Source organism: Capra hircus, chromosome 13 (genome assembly GCF_001704415.2).
Source record: "Capra hircus breed San Clemente chromosome 13, ASM170441v1, whole genome shotgun sequence".
In the NCBI taxonomy this organism is placed as follows: Eukaryota; Metazoa; Chordata; class Mammalia; order Artiodactyla; family Bovidae; genus Capra; species Capra hircus.
In genome coordinates this window covers 39237948-39256159 of record NC_030820.1, presented here as the reverse complement: position 1 = coordinate 39256159, position 18212 = coordinate 39237948, and the positions used below count along the sequence as shown (strand labels likewise).

Genomic DNA, 18212 nt, shown 5'->3' with positions numbered 1-18212 from the left:
AGAATAAATGAGTAAATTCTGTCGGGGACAAGAATACGGTTCCCTGTGTGTCTCGGTATAATTTCAGTCTTCCACTTACATATCCCACCTCACCCTCCAGCAAGATGCTTGTCAGGTTAGACAGAGCATCTTTTCTATAAATAGGTCATGCTCACCAGCTTCCAGATCAACACGGGGTCCTGGGGGCCTGAAAATTGGAGTGTGGCTCTCAGGCGGGCGTGAAGTGGGCAGGGGCTTGCTATTAGAGCTTCTGAAAGGATCTTTCTGACTTCAGAAAATAGTCTGGCAAAGAAAAGCTTTTTTCCGTAAATACTCGGGGACTGCATTCTGCTGTTACAATGGCAGAGGTTAGCACTTCTGATCAATATTCTTCAGAAAAGGCCGCCAGGCTAAGTGCAGGCAAAGGGCTGGATGCCTCCCTCCCTCCAAGAGGGCACAGTGTACCCACAACAAAGCTCTTCCCCACCCCATCCCGCCCCCCACACTTGGAACCAGCGAGGATGGCATGTGAATGATATCGCCTCCCTCTCACTTTAAAAAGTATCACCTTGTCTTGTCCTCCATGTCGATGGCTGATATGGGACACTGAAAACAGCTACCAGCATCACCTTCCTGCAGGGAAATCTCAGCATCCTCATTTTCGGTACAGGGAAAAGGAAGGCCTGGCACTGTCCACTTGAAGGGGCCGGCAGGTGCCAGGAAGAAAATGCAAAACAGTGGCCTCTTAGGACTTCCCTGGGGGTCCAGTGGTGAAGACTCCACATTTCCACTGCAGGGGGCATGAGTTCGACCCCTGATCGGGGAACTAAGATTCCACATGTTGAGTGGTAAGGCCAAACAAAACAAAACAAAACAAAACAGTGGCCTCTCTTAAGGAAGATTGATTACTGATCAGCATTGAGATTTTAATGAAATAGCCAAAGTATAGATTTGTACTTTACACAGTGTGTTCTGTACTTTTTCCCTTCTAAAACTAATTATCTGCCCCTCCATGTCACACCCCTGATCAATAAACAGATTCTCTGCAGATTAATGCAAACTCATACAAAGACACGAGCTTTCCTTTTTTATAGAAATAGCATCCAACAACACACATCATTCAGTAACTTCCTCTCTAAGTTTTGAAACATGTCATGGGCACCCCTCCCTTAATTAATCCTTCTAATGGGTGCATATTATTCCTTCATGTAGCCACACTTTATTTATTCAACCATCTGAATGCACAGGTGGTCTCCAATGTTTCTTATAATAAACGCACCAGTGGTCAACACCATCTCATCTTACAGATTGACATATAGCTTCTGCTTTTATATCTGTAAGATAAATTCCCAAATGTGAAGTTAACAAGGCAGAGTATAGATGTAATTTCTTCGTGAATTTTATAAAAGTGTGTTACCTTTAGCTTCCTATCCATTTTTAGTGGAGCTCAATCTTTCCTCATGTTTCTTTACTAACTATAGACCTGTATTTGTGTACTGTGTGTTTATCTCCTCTGTTAACGGTCTTCATATTTCTCTTCTCAATTTTCATGTAATTAAGTTTACAGTGAAACACACCTTTTCATAACTCTTAAGGTTCACTATTTTTTCAAGTAAAAAATGTAAAGTATGCCAAAAATTAAAGAAAGTAGATGTAATTTTAACCCTAATAGACTATTAGAAATCTATAACATCAGCTTTGGGGGGTCTATAAAAACAAAAAACAAAAAACTAAGACCAATGTCTTTCTATATTACCCACCTACTTAAGAAAAGGAAGCCTTGGTGTTTTTTTCTTTGTCTTTTTTTAAAAAACTGAACTATAGTTGCTATGTCCAATCCAGTATTCTTGCCTAGAGAATCCCCATGAACAGAGAAGCCTGGTGGGCTACAAAGAGTCAGACAGGACTGAGCGCCTAAGCATAGCACATAGCTACTATGTAGCATTATATAAGTTACAGGTGTACAGTATAGTGATTTACAATTTTTAAAGATTATATATTCCACATATGGTTATTGTAAAATATTGGCTATGTTCCCCATTTTGTAGAATACATCCTTGTAGCTTATTTATGTATTTATTGAGATATAATGTATACCTGAAACTAACACGCCATTGTTAATCCATTATACCTCAATAAAAATTTTTAGAAAGGACACATGGTTTCAAAGGCAGGCACCCAGGTAAAAGGCAGAATTTCAGCCCCAATAAAGTGAGGCCTTTATCAACTGAAGAAAGTAAAGGCCTCCACTTGGCTTACGCACCCAATATTTCCTTCCATGATGGTGCTCCAAGGAACTTCCTAACTTTGAAGGTGTTTCTGAAAATCCTAATATATGCATCAAAATACACTATGAACCACCTTTTATTGTAGGTGGAGAGGGAGTCAGACAGCACTGCCTTCAGTCTGCAGGCTCCCTGCTCAGCCTCCAGCCCTCAACTCCCAACCTCTCTGAGTTGTTGGCCTCTCCTGTGAATTAGGGCAACAGTACTGACCGTGGTGGCTACCCTCGAAGATGGCCCCAGGGGCCCATCACTCTGGGGCTCACACCCAGAGTGCCTCCTGCACTGACTCAGAGAGGACCAGGGGGACCAAGAAAACACAGCACAAGTGACGGTGTGAGTCTCCAAGATAAGTCATAAAATACTGCTGCTTCCACCTTGGCCCCTTGGATGGCTTACTCTGGAGAAAGGCATAGTGGGGACACTATGGCAGTGCTGGGGAGATCGACAGCTGTGGGATGGAGCCATTCTGGAAATGAACTCTCCAGTCCATCAGTCCCTCACTTGACTACAGCCCCAGGTGACATCTAACGTTAACTTCATGAGTGATCCTAAGCCAGAACCACCCAGTCGGGCCACTTCTGAATTCCTCACCCACCAAAACAATGGAATATAATGAAGGACTATTGTTCTAAGCCACTAGGCTTTTGGTGGTTTGTTGTTCCACAGTTGTAGTTGCTGGGACACGGACCCAGTATTTGGAAGATGCTAAGGTACAGAAGGCATGTACACAGGACACATCCTGATGGTGTTTTAAATAGTTCAGGAGGTGAGATAATGATAAACCCTGTTCCTCTGGGCCCTGACCACATCACTTCATGGGAAGAGCACTGGGTCAGGGAGCCAGACATCCCTCAGGTTCTGGTCTCTCTACATCTCAGGCAACGAGCCTTGTGATGTTGGGCAAGGCATTCAACATTCATAGGCATTTCCCTCATGTCCAGATTAATGAATCTGAATACCTTCCACACAAAGTTGATGTGGAGACCAAATAGAAAAAAATCACATTCAAGCATCTAGAAACCAGACGATGCTCTAAAAACGAAAGGTGTATATCTGCTCAGTTCAGTTGCTCAGTCGTGTCCGACTCTTTGCAACCCCACGGACTGCAGCACACCAGGCCTCCCTGTCCATCAGCAACTCCTGGAGTCTACTCAAACTCATGTCCACTGAGTCGATGATCCCATCCAACCATCTCACCCTCTGTTGTCCCCTTCTCCTCCTGCCTTCAATCTTTCCTAGCATCAGGGTCTTTTCCAATGAGTCAGTTCTTCGCGTCAGGTGGCCGAAGGACTAGAGTTTCAGTTATCTGCTACTAGACAACAAATCCCCCCAAAACTTAGTGACTTAAAACAACCACCACTTTATTACTCTCTCATGGTTCTGGGGTGATGGGGTCCAGCTGGGGTCTCTCGTGCAAGTATTCCGAGTTGGTGGAGGGGCCAGAGTCAGGGGTTACCTCCTCCCTGTGCATCTGGGGTTGATCCTGGCTGTTGGCTGGGATCTCGTCTCAGGCCGTCAGCCGAGCACCAATATGTGGCCTCTGTGTGCAGCTTGGGCTTCCCCACAGCATGGCATCTGCGAGTCCCAAGTGAGCCCTGGGGAGAAACTGCTGGCCTTTCCCCCTTCTTGTCTCAGAAGTCATGCAGAGTCACCCCCACTCACTTGATTCCAAGAAGCAGTCACAGAGGTTTCAAGGGAGGGGCCCAGAGGCCACCTCTCAGTGGAAAGTGCATCAAAGAGTTTGAAGAAATAGCTTTAAAACCTATACCACCGGGTATGAAAAGCAAATAAAAGTTTAAACCAATATTCTCTCCCATCCAGTGGATGGAGCTGATGATCAAAGGACTTCAAATAACAATGATCATGAGTGAGTTCTTCCCAGCACTTGACCTGAATAACTCAATCTCCACAGCAGTGTGGGTGGCACTTGGCTGCAGATGGCCGGACGCACCCTGGCCAGCTGAAGGAAATAAATTATTTTCTCGGGGCTCTTGGCTAACCCCCAGACTGTGCCAGGGGGCTGCACAATCAGACTTTGGGGTTTAAAGAGCCAGAAACAACACCCAAATCACCCTGCCAGCCAAGTCCCACTGCAGCTCACACCAGGGCACTGGGCCTTCCCCGAGGCCACCCCCAGGAGACAAGGATCAAGGTAGGGGCCTGCTGGTGGGAGTGGACTCTGAGTCTGTTTTGGGGTTGGAACTGCCCCCCACCCCGAGCCCCGCTGTCCCCAGCCTGGACATCACCCTTGCTTGAGTCTGAGCAGGGATGCCCAGCGGCCTGGGCTCTGAGATTTCTCCTTCTCACACTCTTGCCAGTTGCCATGGTTCTGGGCTGGCCTGTTAACTCGCCTGCAGGTGTGAAACAATAAGTGGTTTCCACAGCCAAGTGCTTTGAGAGCCAGAGTGGAGGCAGAGAACCGACAGAAGGTGGCGGGGACGTGCCGGCGCTGGGTGCTGTCTGATGAGGTGCTGCTTCAAGCTTCATCTTTCACAAGGAGCTCGTCCGTTTCTCCCTCTTACCATCTGCACCTGGAGCACGTGAAAGCAAAGCGAAAATGGTTCAGAATCTGTAGATTTGGTGCTGCGATCATGCCAGCGTGAGAGCCTTCATTACAGGGCTGCGTTAACCTGTTTCTCAGGAATATCGGTTATTGGAGTTTGGAGGTTGGGCAGTGTAGAACGGAGTCGTTTTCTCCAGTGGACGAGATAGGAGATGACGTGAAATGATGACATACTTGGCTCCTCTCTCTCTGGCTCACCCGGGTGGAATTTTCAGGCTGTTATTTTGGGGTCAAATTGGCAGAACCCAAATCAGTTGTTTTCACGATTTGGAGTTAGAAGCGTGTTATCTCCTTCTGCTGTCACATCACACTCCGCGACAAGGTCCCCTCGATAAGGGGACGCAGTCAAGACTCTGCATTTTACTCTCCATTTGAATTCTCCCATACAGACACATCTGCCCACTCCCAACAGTTTAATCTCTATGAACCAATGACCTTCTTGCCCTCAGCTAAATGTCCCCACTTCCTGGTCATGCCACCTCTTCAGGCTCTTCCATTTCCCATCAATACAACCTCACAGAGTTATGTGAGAAATCAGTGAGTTTATATCAGTAATAAGGGTTCGATGAATTTTCCCTGGTAGCATTTTTCCAAACAAGTCAGTCCATCATTAGTCAGCATTAGTAGTCTCTGGTTAAAACTTCAAGCTATCAAGTCTTCCCAGGCCAAACCTCCTGCCAGGGGCAACAACTGGTAACATTCTCTGTGTGATGGAGACCCCAAATTCCACCAGCACATGTTAAATACAAGCAGGCCCACAGCCTCACCCTAACCCAACTCCTGGGGATCTTGTGCAAATGTGGGTTCTGATCTGACAGGTCTACAGTGGACCCTGCAACTCTGCATTTCTAAGCAGCTCCCAGGAATGCAGGTGGTACAGGTCAGTGGCCTACACTTTGGGTGACAAGGCTCTGAAAAATATATGCTAGGAAAGCACAAGTTCTCCACTGTCGTTGCTGTAACTGATACACGTATGACACTGTGTTGGAAGTCTGACCTAGAAAAAATTTCAAGAAGATGTTGGAAACTTCTTTTCTTGATTTTTTAAAAATTGAAGTATAGTTGATTTACAGTGTTGTGTTAGCTTCTGCTGTACAGCAAAGTGAGTCAGTTATACATATATATACATTTTTTAAAAATATTCTTTTCCATTGTGCTTTATCATAGGATATTTACTATGATAGTGTACATGAGTGCTAAGTTGCCTCAACTGTGTCCAACTCTTTGCAACCCAATGGACTATAGCCTGCCAGACTCCTCTATCCTTGGGATTTTCCAAGCGAGAATACTGGAGTGGGTGGCCATTTTCTACTGTAGGGGATCTTCCTGACCCAGGGATCGAACCCGTGTCTCTTATGTCTCCTGCATTGGCAGGTGGGTTCTTCACCTCTAGCACCACCTGGGAAGCCCGTTTAATATAGATCCCCGTGCTCTATGCAGTAGGATCCTTGTTTATGCATTCCGTATATAAAAGCCTACCTCTGCTAGCCTCCCACTCCATCCTTCCCCCCGGCCCCTCCCTTTTGGCAAGCACAAGATTCTATGTCTGTGAGTCTGTTTCTGTTTCCTACATGGGTTTATTTGTGTCATATTTCAGATTCTACATGTAAGTGATGTCATGTGAGATTTGCCCCTCTCTTTATGACGTATTTCACGCAGTGTGATGGTATCTAGGTCCATCCGTGCTGCTGCGAATGGCATTGTTTTGCCCTTTCTAATGGCTGAGCAACATCCCGTTGCATTGCTGTATACACACCACACCTTCTTTATCCATTTGCCTGTCGATGGACATCTAGATTGTTTTCATGTCCTAGCTGTTGTGAATAGTGCTGCTGTGAATATCAGGGTGCATGTATCTTTTTGAATTACAGGGTTTTTTTCCAAATATATGCCCAGGAGTGGGATTGCTGGATCTTATGGTAATTTTATTTTTAGTTTTCTGAGGAACTGCCATACTGTTTTCCACAAGTCACGTTTTAGGTTGGAAACTTCTAAACAGAGCTGACTTCTTCCTGCTGGACATTGATCTACATGGCCCCTATGCTCAAATATTTGTACAATTAAGTGAGGTCAGCAATTGTCAGAAAGGTCCTTGTTGCTTTGAATTCACGTTATTTTAAAACTGATCAATGCTGAATTAAAATTATTTTCTTTAATCAAGTTATTAAGCTAATAGTTACCAGAAGTCCACAAATGGTTGGGTTGAACCATGCAAACTTGTTGATATTAAACTTTTCATTTTACCTATGAAAACAGCAATCTCTTTACTATTCAAGTGAAAGATTGTGATTTCACTTGGTAAATGGCAGCCACTGTTGCAGTGAAGAAAAGTATTTTCTGAGTTCCCTTCAATATCAATTATCACATTTTTTCAATGTTTTCTCCTTTTTAAAAATAAGTTTAATTATTTATTTATTTAATTTTGGGTGTGATGGCTTTATCATCATGTGGGCTTTCCTCTAATTGCCACAATCAGGGACTACTCTAGTTGCAGTGGGAGGGCTTCTCATTGCAGCGGCTTCTCTTGTGGCAAAGCACAGGTGCTGGGGCTTGTGGGCTTCAGTAGTTGAGGCTCCCGGGTCCTGGAGCACAGGCTCAATAGTTGTGGCACATGGGCTTAGTTGCTCTGAGGCATGTGGGATCTTCCTGGAGCAGAGCTTGACCTTGTGTCTCCTGCATTGGCAGGTGGATTCTTTACCTCTGAGCCACCAGGAAATCCCTCAATTTTCACATTTTGAAAATACAAAGTTCATGCTTTTCTCTGTGGTTAACAAAGCAAAAAGTTTTCTTGGATACAAATCTGAAATCTTAATTATGTAAGTGTTGCAGGAAAATGATTTCAGATTGTAATTTATCTGGTAATTTATCAGGATGGGGCTTCCCAGGCGGCCCTAGCGGCAAAGAATCCAGCTGCCAGTGTAGGAGGCAGAAGAGACATGGGTTCAGTCCCTGGGTTGGGAAGATCCCCCAGAGAAGCGGCAACCCGCTCAGTATTCTTGCCTGGAGAATCCCATGGACAGAGGAGCCTGCTGGGCTACAGTCCATGGGGTCACAAAAGCCATGGACATGACTGAGTGATGGAACATGTGCGCGTGAGTTATCAAGATATTCATGTGCAAACCTTCAAGAAGATATCAAGGGAAACAATACTGTTCAAAGAATCCATCAAGGTCTTCTATTCAAGAGATGAGTGAAAAAAGGGTGTTCCTTTGTGGTATAAAATATTTGATCTGCTCTGACATGATTCTATTCAGGTTTGGACACCCTGAGATGGTGATTCGTCCATCTCCTTTTATCCCTGGCAGTCCTCAATCACATCATTTTCACGTACCTTGTTCCTATCAGTTTCTGCCCATCCTCTAATAATGATCTCTTTGTAGCTATATTCTAGAAGACTCATCTTACATAATAGAATAGGACAGACAGAAGTAGAAGAAGACCTCTATCCATTGGTGTTACTAAGCTTTTCAACGACACGTGTTTAAGTCCAAGTTCCCCCACGCTTTTCTGTTCTTTGTGCTCAGAGGAAATTCTAGCCTAATTTTTTTTTCTCACGTAGAAAGAACCTCCTATGAAGCCTTCCGTGCCTAAACACGTCTGCCTCCTATCAGATCCCACAGACAAGAGCCTCTTGGCTCACTTTGTACATCCTGTCACCGTCAGGGGTGGCCGTCACCTGGCGGCGGCGTTTGGGAAGGAACATTGCATCAGGGCTCCAGTCCTGGACAACAGAAATGGAGCAGCTGTTGCCTTTAAATACAAAGACCTTCTTTGATGAATGAGGGAGGAGAGGAGTGGATTCAGGCTGATGTTCCCATCATTACTGTTTTCCTGGAGCAGTGCTCAGTCAACTGGTTCAAGCCAAGTAGAGGGAAGACAGAACACCTGGATTCTGGTTGGAGAGAAGGAAGCACAGGTGACTCAGGAATGCAAACGGTGTGGACGAGCTTTTTATACATGCTGGTGACGCTGCACAGTGTGTGCATGGCATAGGTGAAACACTGTCTGTCAATGATCATGCCCTTGCGGACTTCCCTGGTGGTTAAGGATCCACCTTGCAATGCAGGGAACTTGGGTTGGATCCCTTGTTGGGGAACTAAGATCGCACATACGGAAGAGCAACTAAGCCCACAAACTGCAGCTATGGAGCCCTCATGCTCTGGAGCCCTCATACCACAACAAAGGATCCTGCGTTCTGCAACTAAGACACAAGGCAGCCAAATAAATAAATAGTCGAGCCCTTGAATGTGCTCTGACTGGCAGTAAACATTCTATATGTATCACTTCAAAATGGAGAATATTCTAAGACCAGCTTGTTCCAGCGGTGTGGGCTTTTGTGAAGAGCTAAAGAAAAAGCATCAGTATTGATGCTTTGTGTGGAAATGCCACCAGAAGACCACACAGTCTAGAAATTTTCAAACAAGATGAATATGAACACGTTTACCCTTACAGCCCATCTGCTCACCATATATGCTGCCAGAGGAAGCCTGCCTGCGCTCAACATTCCACTCTCCAGATGCAACAGAACAAGCCCACAATAAAAGTGCCTGGTAGACAATGATGACAGCTGGGGTTTAAGAGATGAAGGAGTGTGTATTTGGGTCAGTGAAAATATGGTAACTGACTTTGAGTCAGATACACAAAAATGTGCCTTGATTCTAAGAAGCGTATGAGGCCTTAATGATGCCCCCGAACTATCTAGGAGTGGTTGACATGGAAGCCGAGGCATGCCTCTAACCCAGCCCTGAGAAAGCAGTTCCTCTTTACCAGGAATGTCCAAAATACCGCCCGCTGGGCTCTGTCACTCCCAAGACCCAGTCTAATTCGTCATAATTTCCCCCACAGTTCCTCCTAACCGACCAGAGAAACAGGACACGTTTGTCTTCACAAAATCCTCTTGACTGGGAAATTGCCTTGATGACACCAAAGCCTGTAGCTGGCTGTTTGTATAAGACAAGGAGATGCTGATGAATCTGTTGGAAATTAGTTGTTTCCTTAGCAACCTCAGAAGGAGGCAGGAGTTCCCTGTTTCTCCTGGCGAGAGAAAGATGTCCCCTTCCTGGAAATCCTTGGGCAGGTAGGTAGTCTCTTCTCTGGCCCCTTCCTTCTGTGGACTGAAGGTAGCTGGCCTTGTCAGGGAGCCTTGGTTGACCAAGGTGTGAGCAAATGGGAGGAAGCGCCAGGACTAGGAGCAGGCCTTCAGAGCACGGCCTTATCCTCTGGGTATCTGGGACTAGTTCTTTCTCCTAGGGCCACCAGGCAGGGACATTCCTGGGAACCCGTGACCAGGCCTCACATCTGAGGTGCTCTCTGTGATGCTGACAGGCCTGACAGAGCCGGTCGCCATGTTACAACACTCACGTTACAGGAAGTGTTCCAGCCTTTCCCTATGGGTATGAGTCATTTGATGCTGCAGGTTGGCCGTAAAATCACACTAAGTTTCTTCAGTGGGGCTTCCCAGGTGGCACTAGTGGTCAAGAAACCACCTGCTAAGGCAGGAGATGCAAGAGACCTGGGTTCGATCCCTGGGTCAGAAAGATCCCCTGAAATAGGAAATGGCACCCCACTCCAGTATTCTTGCCTGGAGAATCCCATGGATAGAGGAACCTGGCGGGCTACAGTCCATGGGGCTGCAAAGAGTTGGACACAACTGATCAAGTTTCTTCACTATGTGAGATATTTATAATTTGAAGATGCATTTTTCTGCTCCCTCTGTCTCCCCAGTGAGATCCTTGGGCTCTTCCTTTCAGGTTATATTGACACAACATGATTTGGATGTTTCCAGAATTTAGGATGAGACTCCTAAGTGTCTTTGGACCACCATATTTTACTCCAAGCCCTGGTACCACCTTGGGAGTTAAACGGAACCAAATCCTAGTGAGGTGCTGCTCAGCTGATCTTGCTCTAGAGTGTTCTGCCACCTTTCAGGTCTTCTCTACAACTCGGTTTCCTGATTGGTCTTCTCTAAACCCTGCAGCATGGCTTTTAACAGGCAAACACACAACTTTCTCTAGCCTAGCCACTAGAAGACTGTAACTTAACCTAGCCTGAAACAGGCTACCTGGGTGGTGTGCGTGCACACACACACAAACACACACACACACTGTTGTGTGTAGGTGACCATCTAAGTGGCCCCATACACTAGGGTCATACACTAGGATTTGCCAGAAAATTTTTCCCATAAGACAAAACATCCTTTCTGCAGAAAGACAGCAAGTTTGGGTCAAAGCCTGCTACCGCAGGCCAGCGGATTCATAACTAGTCCTAAGGTCACAAGACACACTCCCCGGATGGAGCTTTTCTCTCACCCACTCCCCCTAGGACCCTTACTGGCCTTCACCTTTCAGCCCACGAAGTCCTCCCCAGTATCTCACTGGGTCTCCCAAAGTCCATTCCCTCCAGTTTAAAGATGAGGACACGGGCCTGTTGGATGCCCTGGAGCCCAAGCCACTTCTCGACCTTTCACATCCACAAGATATTGGGTGGGTGAGGAATTTCTAGGATGTTATAGAAGACTGTCAAAAGATTCTTCTGCTTCCTATGTCTCAAAGACATGGTGTTCAGCTGTGGAATGAAGTCCAAGGGGATGGAGGGGTGCCCGGTTGGGAGTGGGGGCTACCCCGGCAAGCCTGCAGCAAAACAATGGTGGTTCATAGAGGACCCCTGGGCCAGCCGCCTCTGGGTGCAGACGCTCTGGGCCACAGGTGCCCGGTGACTGTGGGTGCTGACCCAACTCGTGCCCCCAGGTGTCTGCAGGGCACCCCACTATACCCCTAGGTGCCACTGAGGGCCCAGAGTCCACCCGGCCTCCAGCCTTGTTCTGCTCAGCGCCATGACGCTGTCATAGGGTCGCAGCTGTGGAGCCTCTGGCCTGGCTCCACGCGCTTCCAAGTGACCCTGGAGCAGCTGCCTCCGCGAGTGGTACCCAGAGTGAAGCCAGAGGGCCTGGGCATCACCTTTAGGCCATGGCGCTACAGGGAAGGAACAGCGCCCCCAGCGGCGGCCCGCGTCCTAACGGCCGCCCCCCTGCCCCGCGCCCGCCTCCCCAGGCTAAACTGTCTTGAGTTCCTTCGCAGCCGGTTCCCACTGGTGGGCGTGGAGCAGCCTTCCGTACATAAGATGCCCTCCGGACCCTTTGCACACTTATAAGGAAGGTGGGTGTATTTCCACTTGGCATTTTATAATAGGAGCCCTTGGGAACTTATTATCCAGGGAGGAATGAAGAGACAGGCAATCTGATTTCCTGCCTGTGGAACATTCTACTAACTCACGTTGCATTACTGTGAAACAAAGTGACCACGGTTTTCTTTCTCTCTGCGCTGTTTAGTCAACTTCAGTGTACTGCCTTCAGTATGCGATTTCACAGAATATCTCACAGAGATGAAATTCACTGTGCGATTTCCTAGCATATTTGAACATGAAATTTGGTTTCGGTTTTAGAAAAGGTCTCCTTGGTCAGTCAAAATGAATTTCCACAAGGGATGAAGGAGCACATTTGCAAACCACCAAGTCAAATTTTTCTGAAGATGGGCCTTAGGGTTTACGCTTTTATGATTATGGACAAGAAAAGCGAGCCAAACACAGATGCCACGATGTCATACCTGCAGGCCAACCACCAGGTTTTTAAGGAAAATTTGTATTGGCATGGACCCTACACTGACCCTCAAGGTGCTGGGTCTTTTATTGTGAGGTGTAAATTCAGAGGGAACATTTTAAAAATCTCCTATTGTTGCTTCAAGGGAGCAATTATCAGGCCACAAATTTGAAGGTTTCTTTGTTTCATTCCAAGTTTTCAGGAGGTTAACACAGCTTTGTCCCAGTGCTTTCATGTTGGGCTGTACAGAGCTTTGGTCTTCCAGTATTTTCCAAACTGGTAAATAATAATAAAAAATAATAATAATAAAAAGAGGGGCAGTTTGTCCCTGAGGCAACTCACCTGTGCTGGCTGCTCCTCCATTGTTCCTGAGTCTGTTTTAAGACCCTTCCAAAGAGAGGAGTACTCGCTGGTCCTGAAGGCTGAGACTGTCAGTATACCTTTCCCCACAAAAAACTTTAGGCTCAAAATCTGAAAGTCATCTCTTTTGCCACATTTTCCTTCCAAGTTTCTCACGTGTTGCCCTTCCCACCATCATGCCAGCTACACCTTTTGGAAATGGAGCTTCAACTGTATGGATTTCTAAAATCCCTTTGCTGGGCAAAATCTTAGATTTAGTGGGCCACAGGGAATGTACAACTGTGATGGTTAGCACAGCTCCATGATCGAGTGTTTCAAAGGTGGAGAAAAACAACTCCAAATATTCACTGGTGAACATCAGGGTTGTTCTTCGAAGGGCTTTGTGACACATAATGGAAAACACTGAAATTACCATTATTAAATTTAATACCCCAAACAGATGGTGCTCCAGGGTTTTTTCCCCCCAAAATGGACTGCTTACCTGATTGGAAAATTATTTCTGAGTCCTTAAACTCAGTTGCTTAACTAATGGTACACCCAAACAGGAGTTGGTCTGTGTCCCTTACTTTGGAAATCTAACCATAAAATCATTCCTACTTTATCCTGGTTGATACTTAAGGATCAAAAATTACCCATCTTTACCTGAGGAATTACACTGAGCCTCAAATTGTCAGGAAATGAGGATCTGCTAAATTAAGGTGGTGTTCTAATATCCCCTTGGTTAAAAGGATAGAGTCTTGTGGACATTTATCTAGGTGTCTCTGAAAAAGATTTACACAGCCTCCCATCTAACTCTACCTTCCAGTACATTCCTAAGGACCCCTAAAAAGCCTCTGACTCCAGTCTGTTTTGAGCCTACACCCCAGAACTGCCAGAAGGGCAGAATTCAGCAGCTCAGGTTCATCTCTAAAAATCCACGATTCCAGTGATGGTGGTGGGATTTTTTTTCTTAATAAACAACAGGCATACATTGAAGAAATCATTGGAAGCTCTGTTTTAAATCCTTGTTGAAACCACAGGATGCAGAAATAAGTCCACCTTACTTTGACTTTGAAAATATTTTATTTGAATAGTAAATAGTTATACAGTTGAAACAGTTCTATTGAAGCTTTCTATAAATAGCTAACAATTAAGAAAATAATGTACGTAGAAAAGAGATTGCATTTAAAAGTAAGAGCTGTCGGTTGTACGAGGGCCCCAGGGGGGAGGGGCTCCAAGCAGAATAAAATGGTAGGTTGTCTGTAATTCGCTCAGATAGGTATAAAAGTTAAAACTTTTAACAGATCCCTTTAGAAAAAGGCTCTCTTCTAAAATGCACAGTGAAATGTCAAAAGTGGCGGGGGGAGGGGGGAAGCGCACCAAAAAATATGCAATCAAATAATATCATAATCTTCATAATTAATATAAATAAATAAAGAATAAATAACAATTACTCATAAATCAACATATACATTTAGAGGGAACTCATATAGTCCTACCTCAACAAAGATGATCAAACTGAAAAGACTTATGTGAAAACACTGAGGCAGTTTCTACAGCATCTTCTGAAAATTCCCATCCCTCCCCCCTAAAAACAATCCCAAACAGACAACGTTCAAGGCATTTGTGGCTAGACTAAAGAAAACTCTTTTTTTAAGCAATTTGATTTGTTCACATACAAAAAGGTAAAGCCAGACTCCAGCAGTTCACAAGCCATAATAAAGCTAATCATGTGGGGAGTTCAATTTACAGCCTGTGAAATATAAAGGCATTTATTCCTCAAGATTCACCCAAAACAACCCGTAGGCTACATACATAGAGAGCAGAGATTGGTAGGCGAGAGCAAACCGCATTTCTAGACCATGAACACAGCGAAATACTAGCAAGAAAAACATCTCCCCTCCAAGGGGAGGCTTCCAACCACGAGACAAACGCGTACAGCTTTTCTCCCTTGTACAAAAAGAGATTGGCTCCTGTTGCGCCATGGTGGGGGGAAGAAGGGGACACAACGCAAAGGGGGGGGGGTGTCCAAAAGGAGTCACAACGAGAGGATGGGGTTACCGTCACGCCACACCGAGAGAAGCGGAGACCACACTTTCACCGGGGGTGGGCGCCCCCGGCGCGGGCGCGGGGTCGGAGCGCGCTCTCTCCGTGGGTCTCCAAGCGAAGGCACGGTTCAGGGGGCCGGGGTGGAGGGCGCGCTCTAGCAGGCCGGACGCACGGGCACCTGCAGGAGGATCACCTGTCTGTTCTCGGAAGGGTGGCACTTGTTGATGTGCCTCGTGAGGCCGGGCGAGCTGTAGAAGGTGGCCGGGCAGTACTTGCAGGGGAACACCTGGGCGGCGTGCAGCAGGCGCAGGTGGCGCTCCTGGGCGCCCTTGCTGGGGAACGTCTCCCCGCACACCGGGCACAGGTGGCACTCGGCGGACGCACTCAGGCCCAGCACGCCAGCCGCCTCGCCGTCGCCGGCCGCCTCCTGGGGCACCTTCTCGTCGGGCCCGGGGTACAAGGCCAGTAAGTCCTCGGCCGGGGGCGCCGGCGGCGGCGCGCCCTTGGCCTGCAGCGCCTGGTGGTGCGCCAGCAGGTGCTTGCGCAGATAGGCCTGGCGGCGGAACTTCTTGGCGCAGTGGTGGCACTCGTAGAGCCCGTCCTCGGAGCCCGATTCGGACACGCCGCCCGGGCTCGGCGTGTCGCGGTCGCTGCTACCGCCGCCCGTCGCCTCCCTCGCCTCCGCCCGGGCAGGAGTTTCGGGCTCGCACGCGCGGGCGGCGGCGGGCGCAGGCCGCGGTTTGTGCCAGCGGCGATGCGAGGCCAGGTTGGCCGGGCAGCTGAAGACCTTGGCGCACTCGGGGCAGCGGTACTCCACGCGCACGATCCGCGAGCACTTGTGCTGCGCCAGCGCGAAGGGGTCGGCGTACTCCTCTTTGCAGAGCTGGCAGATGAACTCGCCCAGCGGCCGCGCCGCACCCCCCGCGCGGCCTCGCGGCGCCTCCACCGGACCCTCCTTGATCTTGAGCCCCAGCACGGGCGACGTGGTCACCTCGTCCTCGAAGTGCAGCTTGCGGATGGCTTTGGGCTTCTTGGAACCCGGGGCCTTGGCTACCTTGGCGGGCGGCTCTGCGGCGGCGGCGGCCGCGGCGGGGGGCGAAGGCCGCTTGCCCGGGGGCCGCAAGGCGGCGGCGGGGGGCAGTGGGGGACCAGGCCCCGGGCCGCGGGCCGCCTCGGCCCCCACCGAGAAAGCCGTGCCCATCTTGAGCTCGGCGGGCGCAAAGAGCAGCGGGTCGCCGCTGCAGGTGCCACCACCTCCGGCGCCGTTGGCCCCGCCGCCGCCGCCACCCACGAGCAGCGCGGCGGGCGTGGGGAAGGACTCGGCCGAGACGGGCGAGCCGAGGTTGAAGCTGCGCTCGAAGTACTTGTGCTTTTCGTGCTCGCGGCTCACGGGCCGCGTGGGGCTGTAGAGCGGCGCCGGGTGCGCGGCCTCGGGGTTGCCGAAGTGCGCAGCCCGCAGCCCCGGCGTGGGTGGCGGCGGGCCCGGCGTGCAGGAGAGCGCGGCGGCGAGCGCCGCATGGGCGCGCTCGGTCGGCGGCGGCGGCTGCAGCGGGCCTGGCCCCGGCCCCGGGCCGGGCGCCGGGGGGGAGGCGCGGGCGCCTCCGCAGCCCGGCAAGAGCAGCAGCGCGCGATCGCCGTCCTCGCCGCCGCGGATCCGGTAGGATACCGGCGTGGACTTCTTGCTGCGCTTCACCAGGAAGCCGCGGGGCATGTTGGCGCGGCGCGAGGGTGAGGGCGAGGGGCTGGCTCGGTCCCACCTCCGCGCTCGGCCCCGGCGGCCCTCAGTGTCCCCGGCGCATGGCCCGGGCGCGGCGGCGGCGGCGGGACTCGCGTGGCGCCGGCGGACAGCTCGGCCCGCCTTTGCGCCCTGCACGCGCGTCCCTGTCCCCGGGCCCGGGAGCCGCTCCCTTTTAACTGGGGGAGGGGGCCATTGTTCTCGCCTCCCGCTTCCCCCGGAGCCAATCAGCGCGCCCGCAGCTCCTCCACCCGGTCGGGTGGGAGGGCGACGCGGCGGCCAAAAGGGGCCCGGGACTCGGGGGTCGCCCGGTAGGTGCGGCAGATGTACCTGAGGGCGCAAGGCCCCAGCGCGCGCCTCTCGGCCGCCCCGCCCGGCGCCGCCGCCCCGCCCGGCCCCGGCACACGCCCGGCCCCGCCTCCCTTCACGGTCTGCTGCTCCTCTATGCGGAGGCGCACGTGCCTGGGCTTTGTGTCTCTCCTCCGGGGGGCTCGGAGCCGCCAAATGGGCCCGTCCATCAGCACGACAATGCTCGCCCCCCCTCCTCCCGCGCGGGGATTACCCGCGGGTCGCGAGCAAAATAGCAACAAAGGAGAAGAATGGCCCCAAATATGTCAGGAGGGTTCAATCCGCGAGCCGGAGCGGAGGGGGAAGTTGTGCGCGCTGATTGGGTAGGGGCGGCGGGGTAGGGGCGGCGGTGGGCAGGGGCGGGGGAGATCCGAGCGCGGCTGCTGGGGCGGGAGAGGGGTTGGGGGAGGCGCTGGAACTCCTCCTGGTATTGGGAAATAATCGGGAATCAAAAATAACTGCCAAGCAGGAGTCGCCCAGAACCCCGCCCGGGCCTGGGACTGATGGGCCGCGGGGACCCAGGATTTAAGCGGAAACGGGACCCTGGAGTTTCAAGTTTGGGTGGAGGGTCTGGCCCGCTAGCTGCAGCCGAGGGCGATGTCCGCAGCCACCGCGCCCAAGGGTCTCAGGAAGGTTTCTCTCGAGTTTGAGAAACAGTTGGCGCTGCACTTCTTCAGTCGCCTGCAGACACAGCGTTGGATGGGGGAAACAGCAGTCTGGGTTCCAAAAAAAACCTTGAATTTCTGAACTTTTTTTGTTATTAAGTTCCCGGAAGCTCCGGGACTGGCATCGTTGGAACGGTCCGGTCCAAGCCACTGGGAACCTTCGCGTCGCCCAGGGCTGGGTCGATTCGAAGTGGCGTTGGCCAAAGCCCGAAACGCGCTGCCAGCCGCGTGCACCCTAGTGAAGTTGGTTTCCGCTCTTCTTGCGCGGCCTCATGCATTTTCATTCGGAGCGGGCATTTTGTCTGCTGGTTGACATCAGATGCTAAATCAAGGGCTCCAATCAAGGCGCAGCGGAATAAAGGGGCCGCCTGTCTGGGCGCGGGGCCCCCCGGAGCCGTGCCCCCTTCACCTTTGTGAAGGAAATTAACCTCCCGCTATTGAGCGCGGGTCTCGGCCAATCTGGACTCAAAAGAGGCGCGTGCTGCCGGCCGGGGGTGGGGGGGGGGGGAGAGGGGGGCAATCTGTCCTCTGAGGCAGGCTGTAGCCTCGGAGAGGACCGACCGCCTCCGCCCCCCACCGCCCCCCCCCACCGCCCCCACCCTTCCAACCGAGCCACCAGGAAAAAACAACAGTGAAAATCTTCCCCCCACCCCTA

The 18212-nt window shown here is 50.4% G+C and overlaps 1 protein-coding gene across 1 annotated transcript; it reads right to left on the bottom strand.

Annotated features, from left to right (window-relative positions):
• On the bottom strand, positions 13825 to 16771 carry INSM1 (INSM transcriptional repressor 1). The gene has a single exon (XM_018056885.1). The coding sequence runs from the start codon at positions 16518 to 16520 to the stop codon at positions 14964 to 14966; it is 1557 nt and encodes a 518-aa protein (XP_017912374.1). The 5' UTR covers positions 16521 to 16771; the 3' UTR covers positions 13825 to 14963.

Excerpts from the sequence above, each read along its gene's own strand:
- INSM1 (XM_018056885.1), bottom strand. The coding sequence starts at position 16,520 with ATGCCCCGCGGCTTCCTGGTGAAGCGCAGCAAGAAGTCCACGCCGGTA.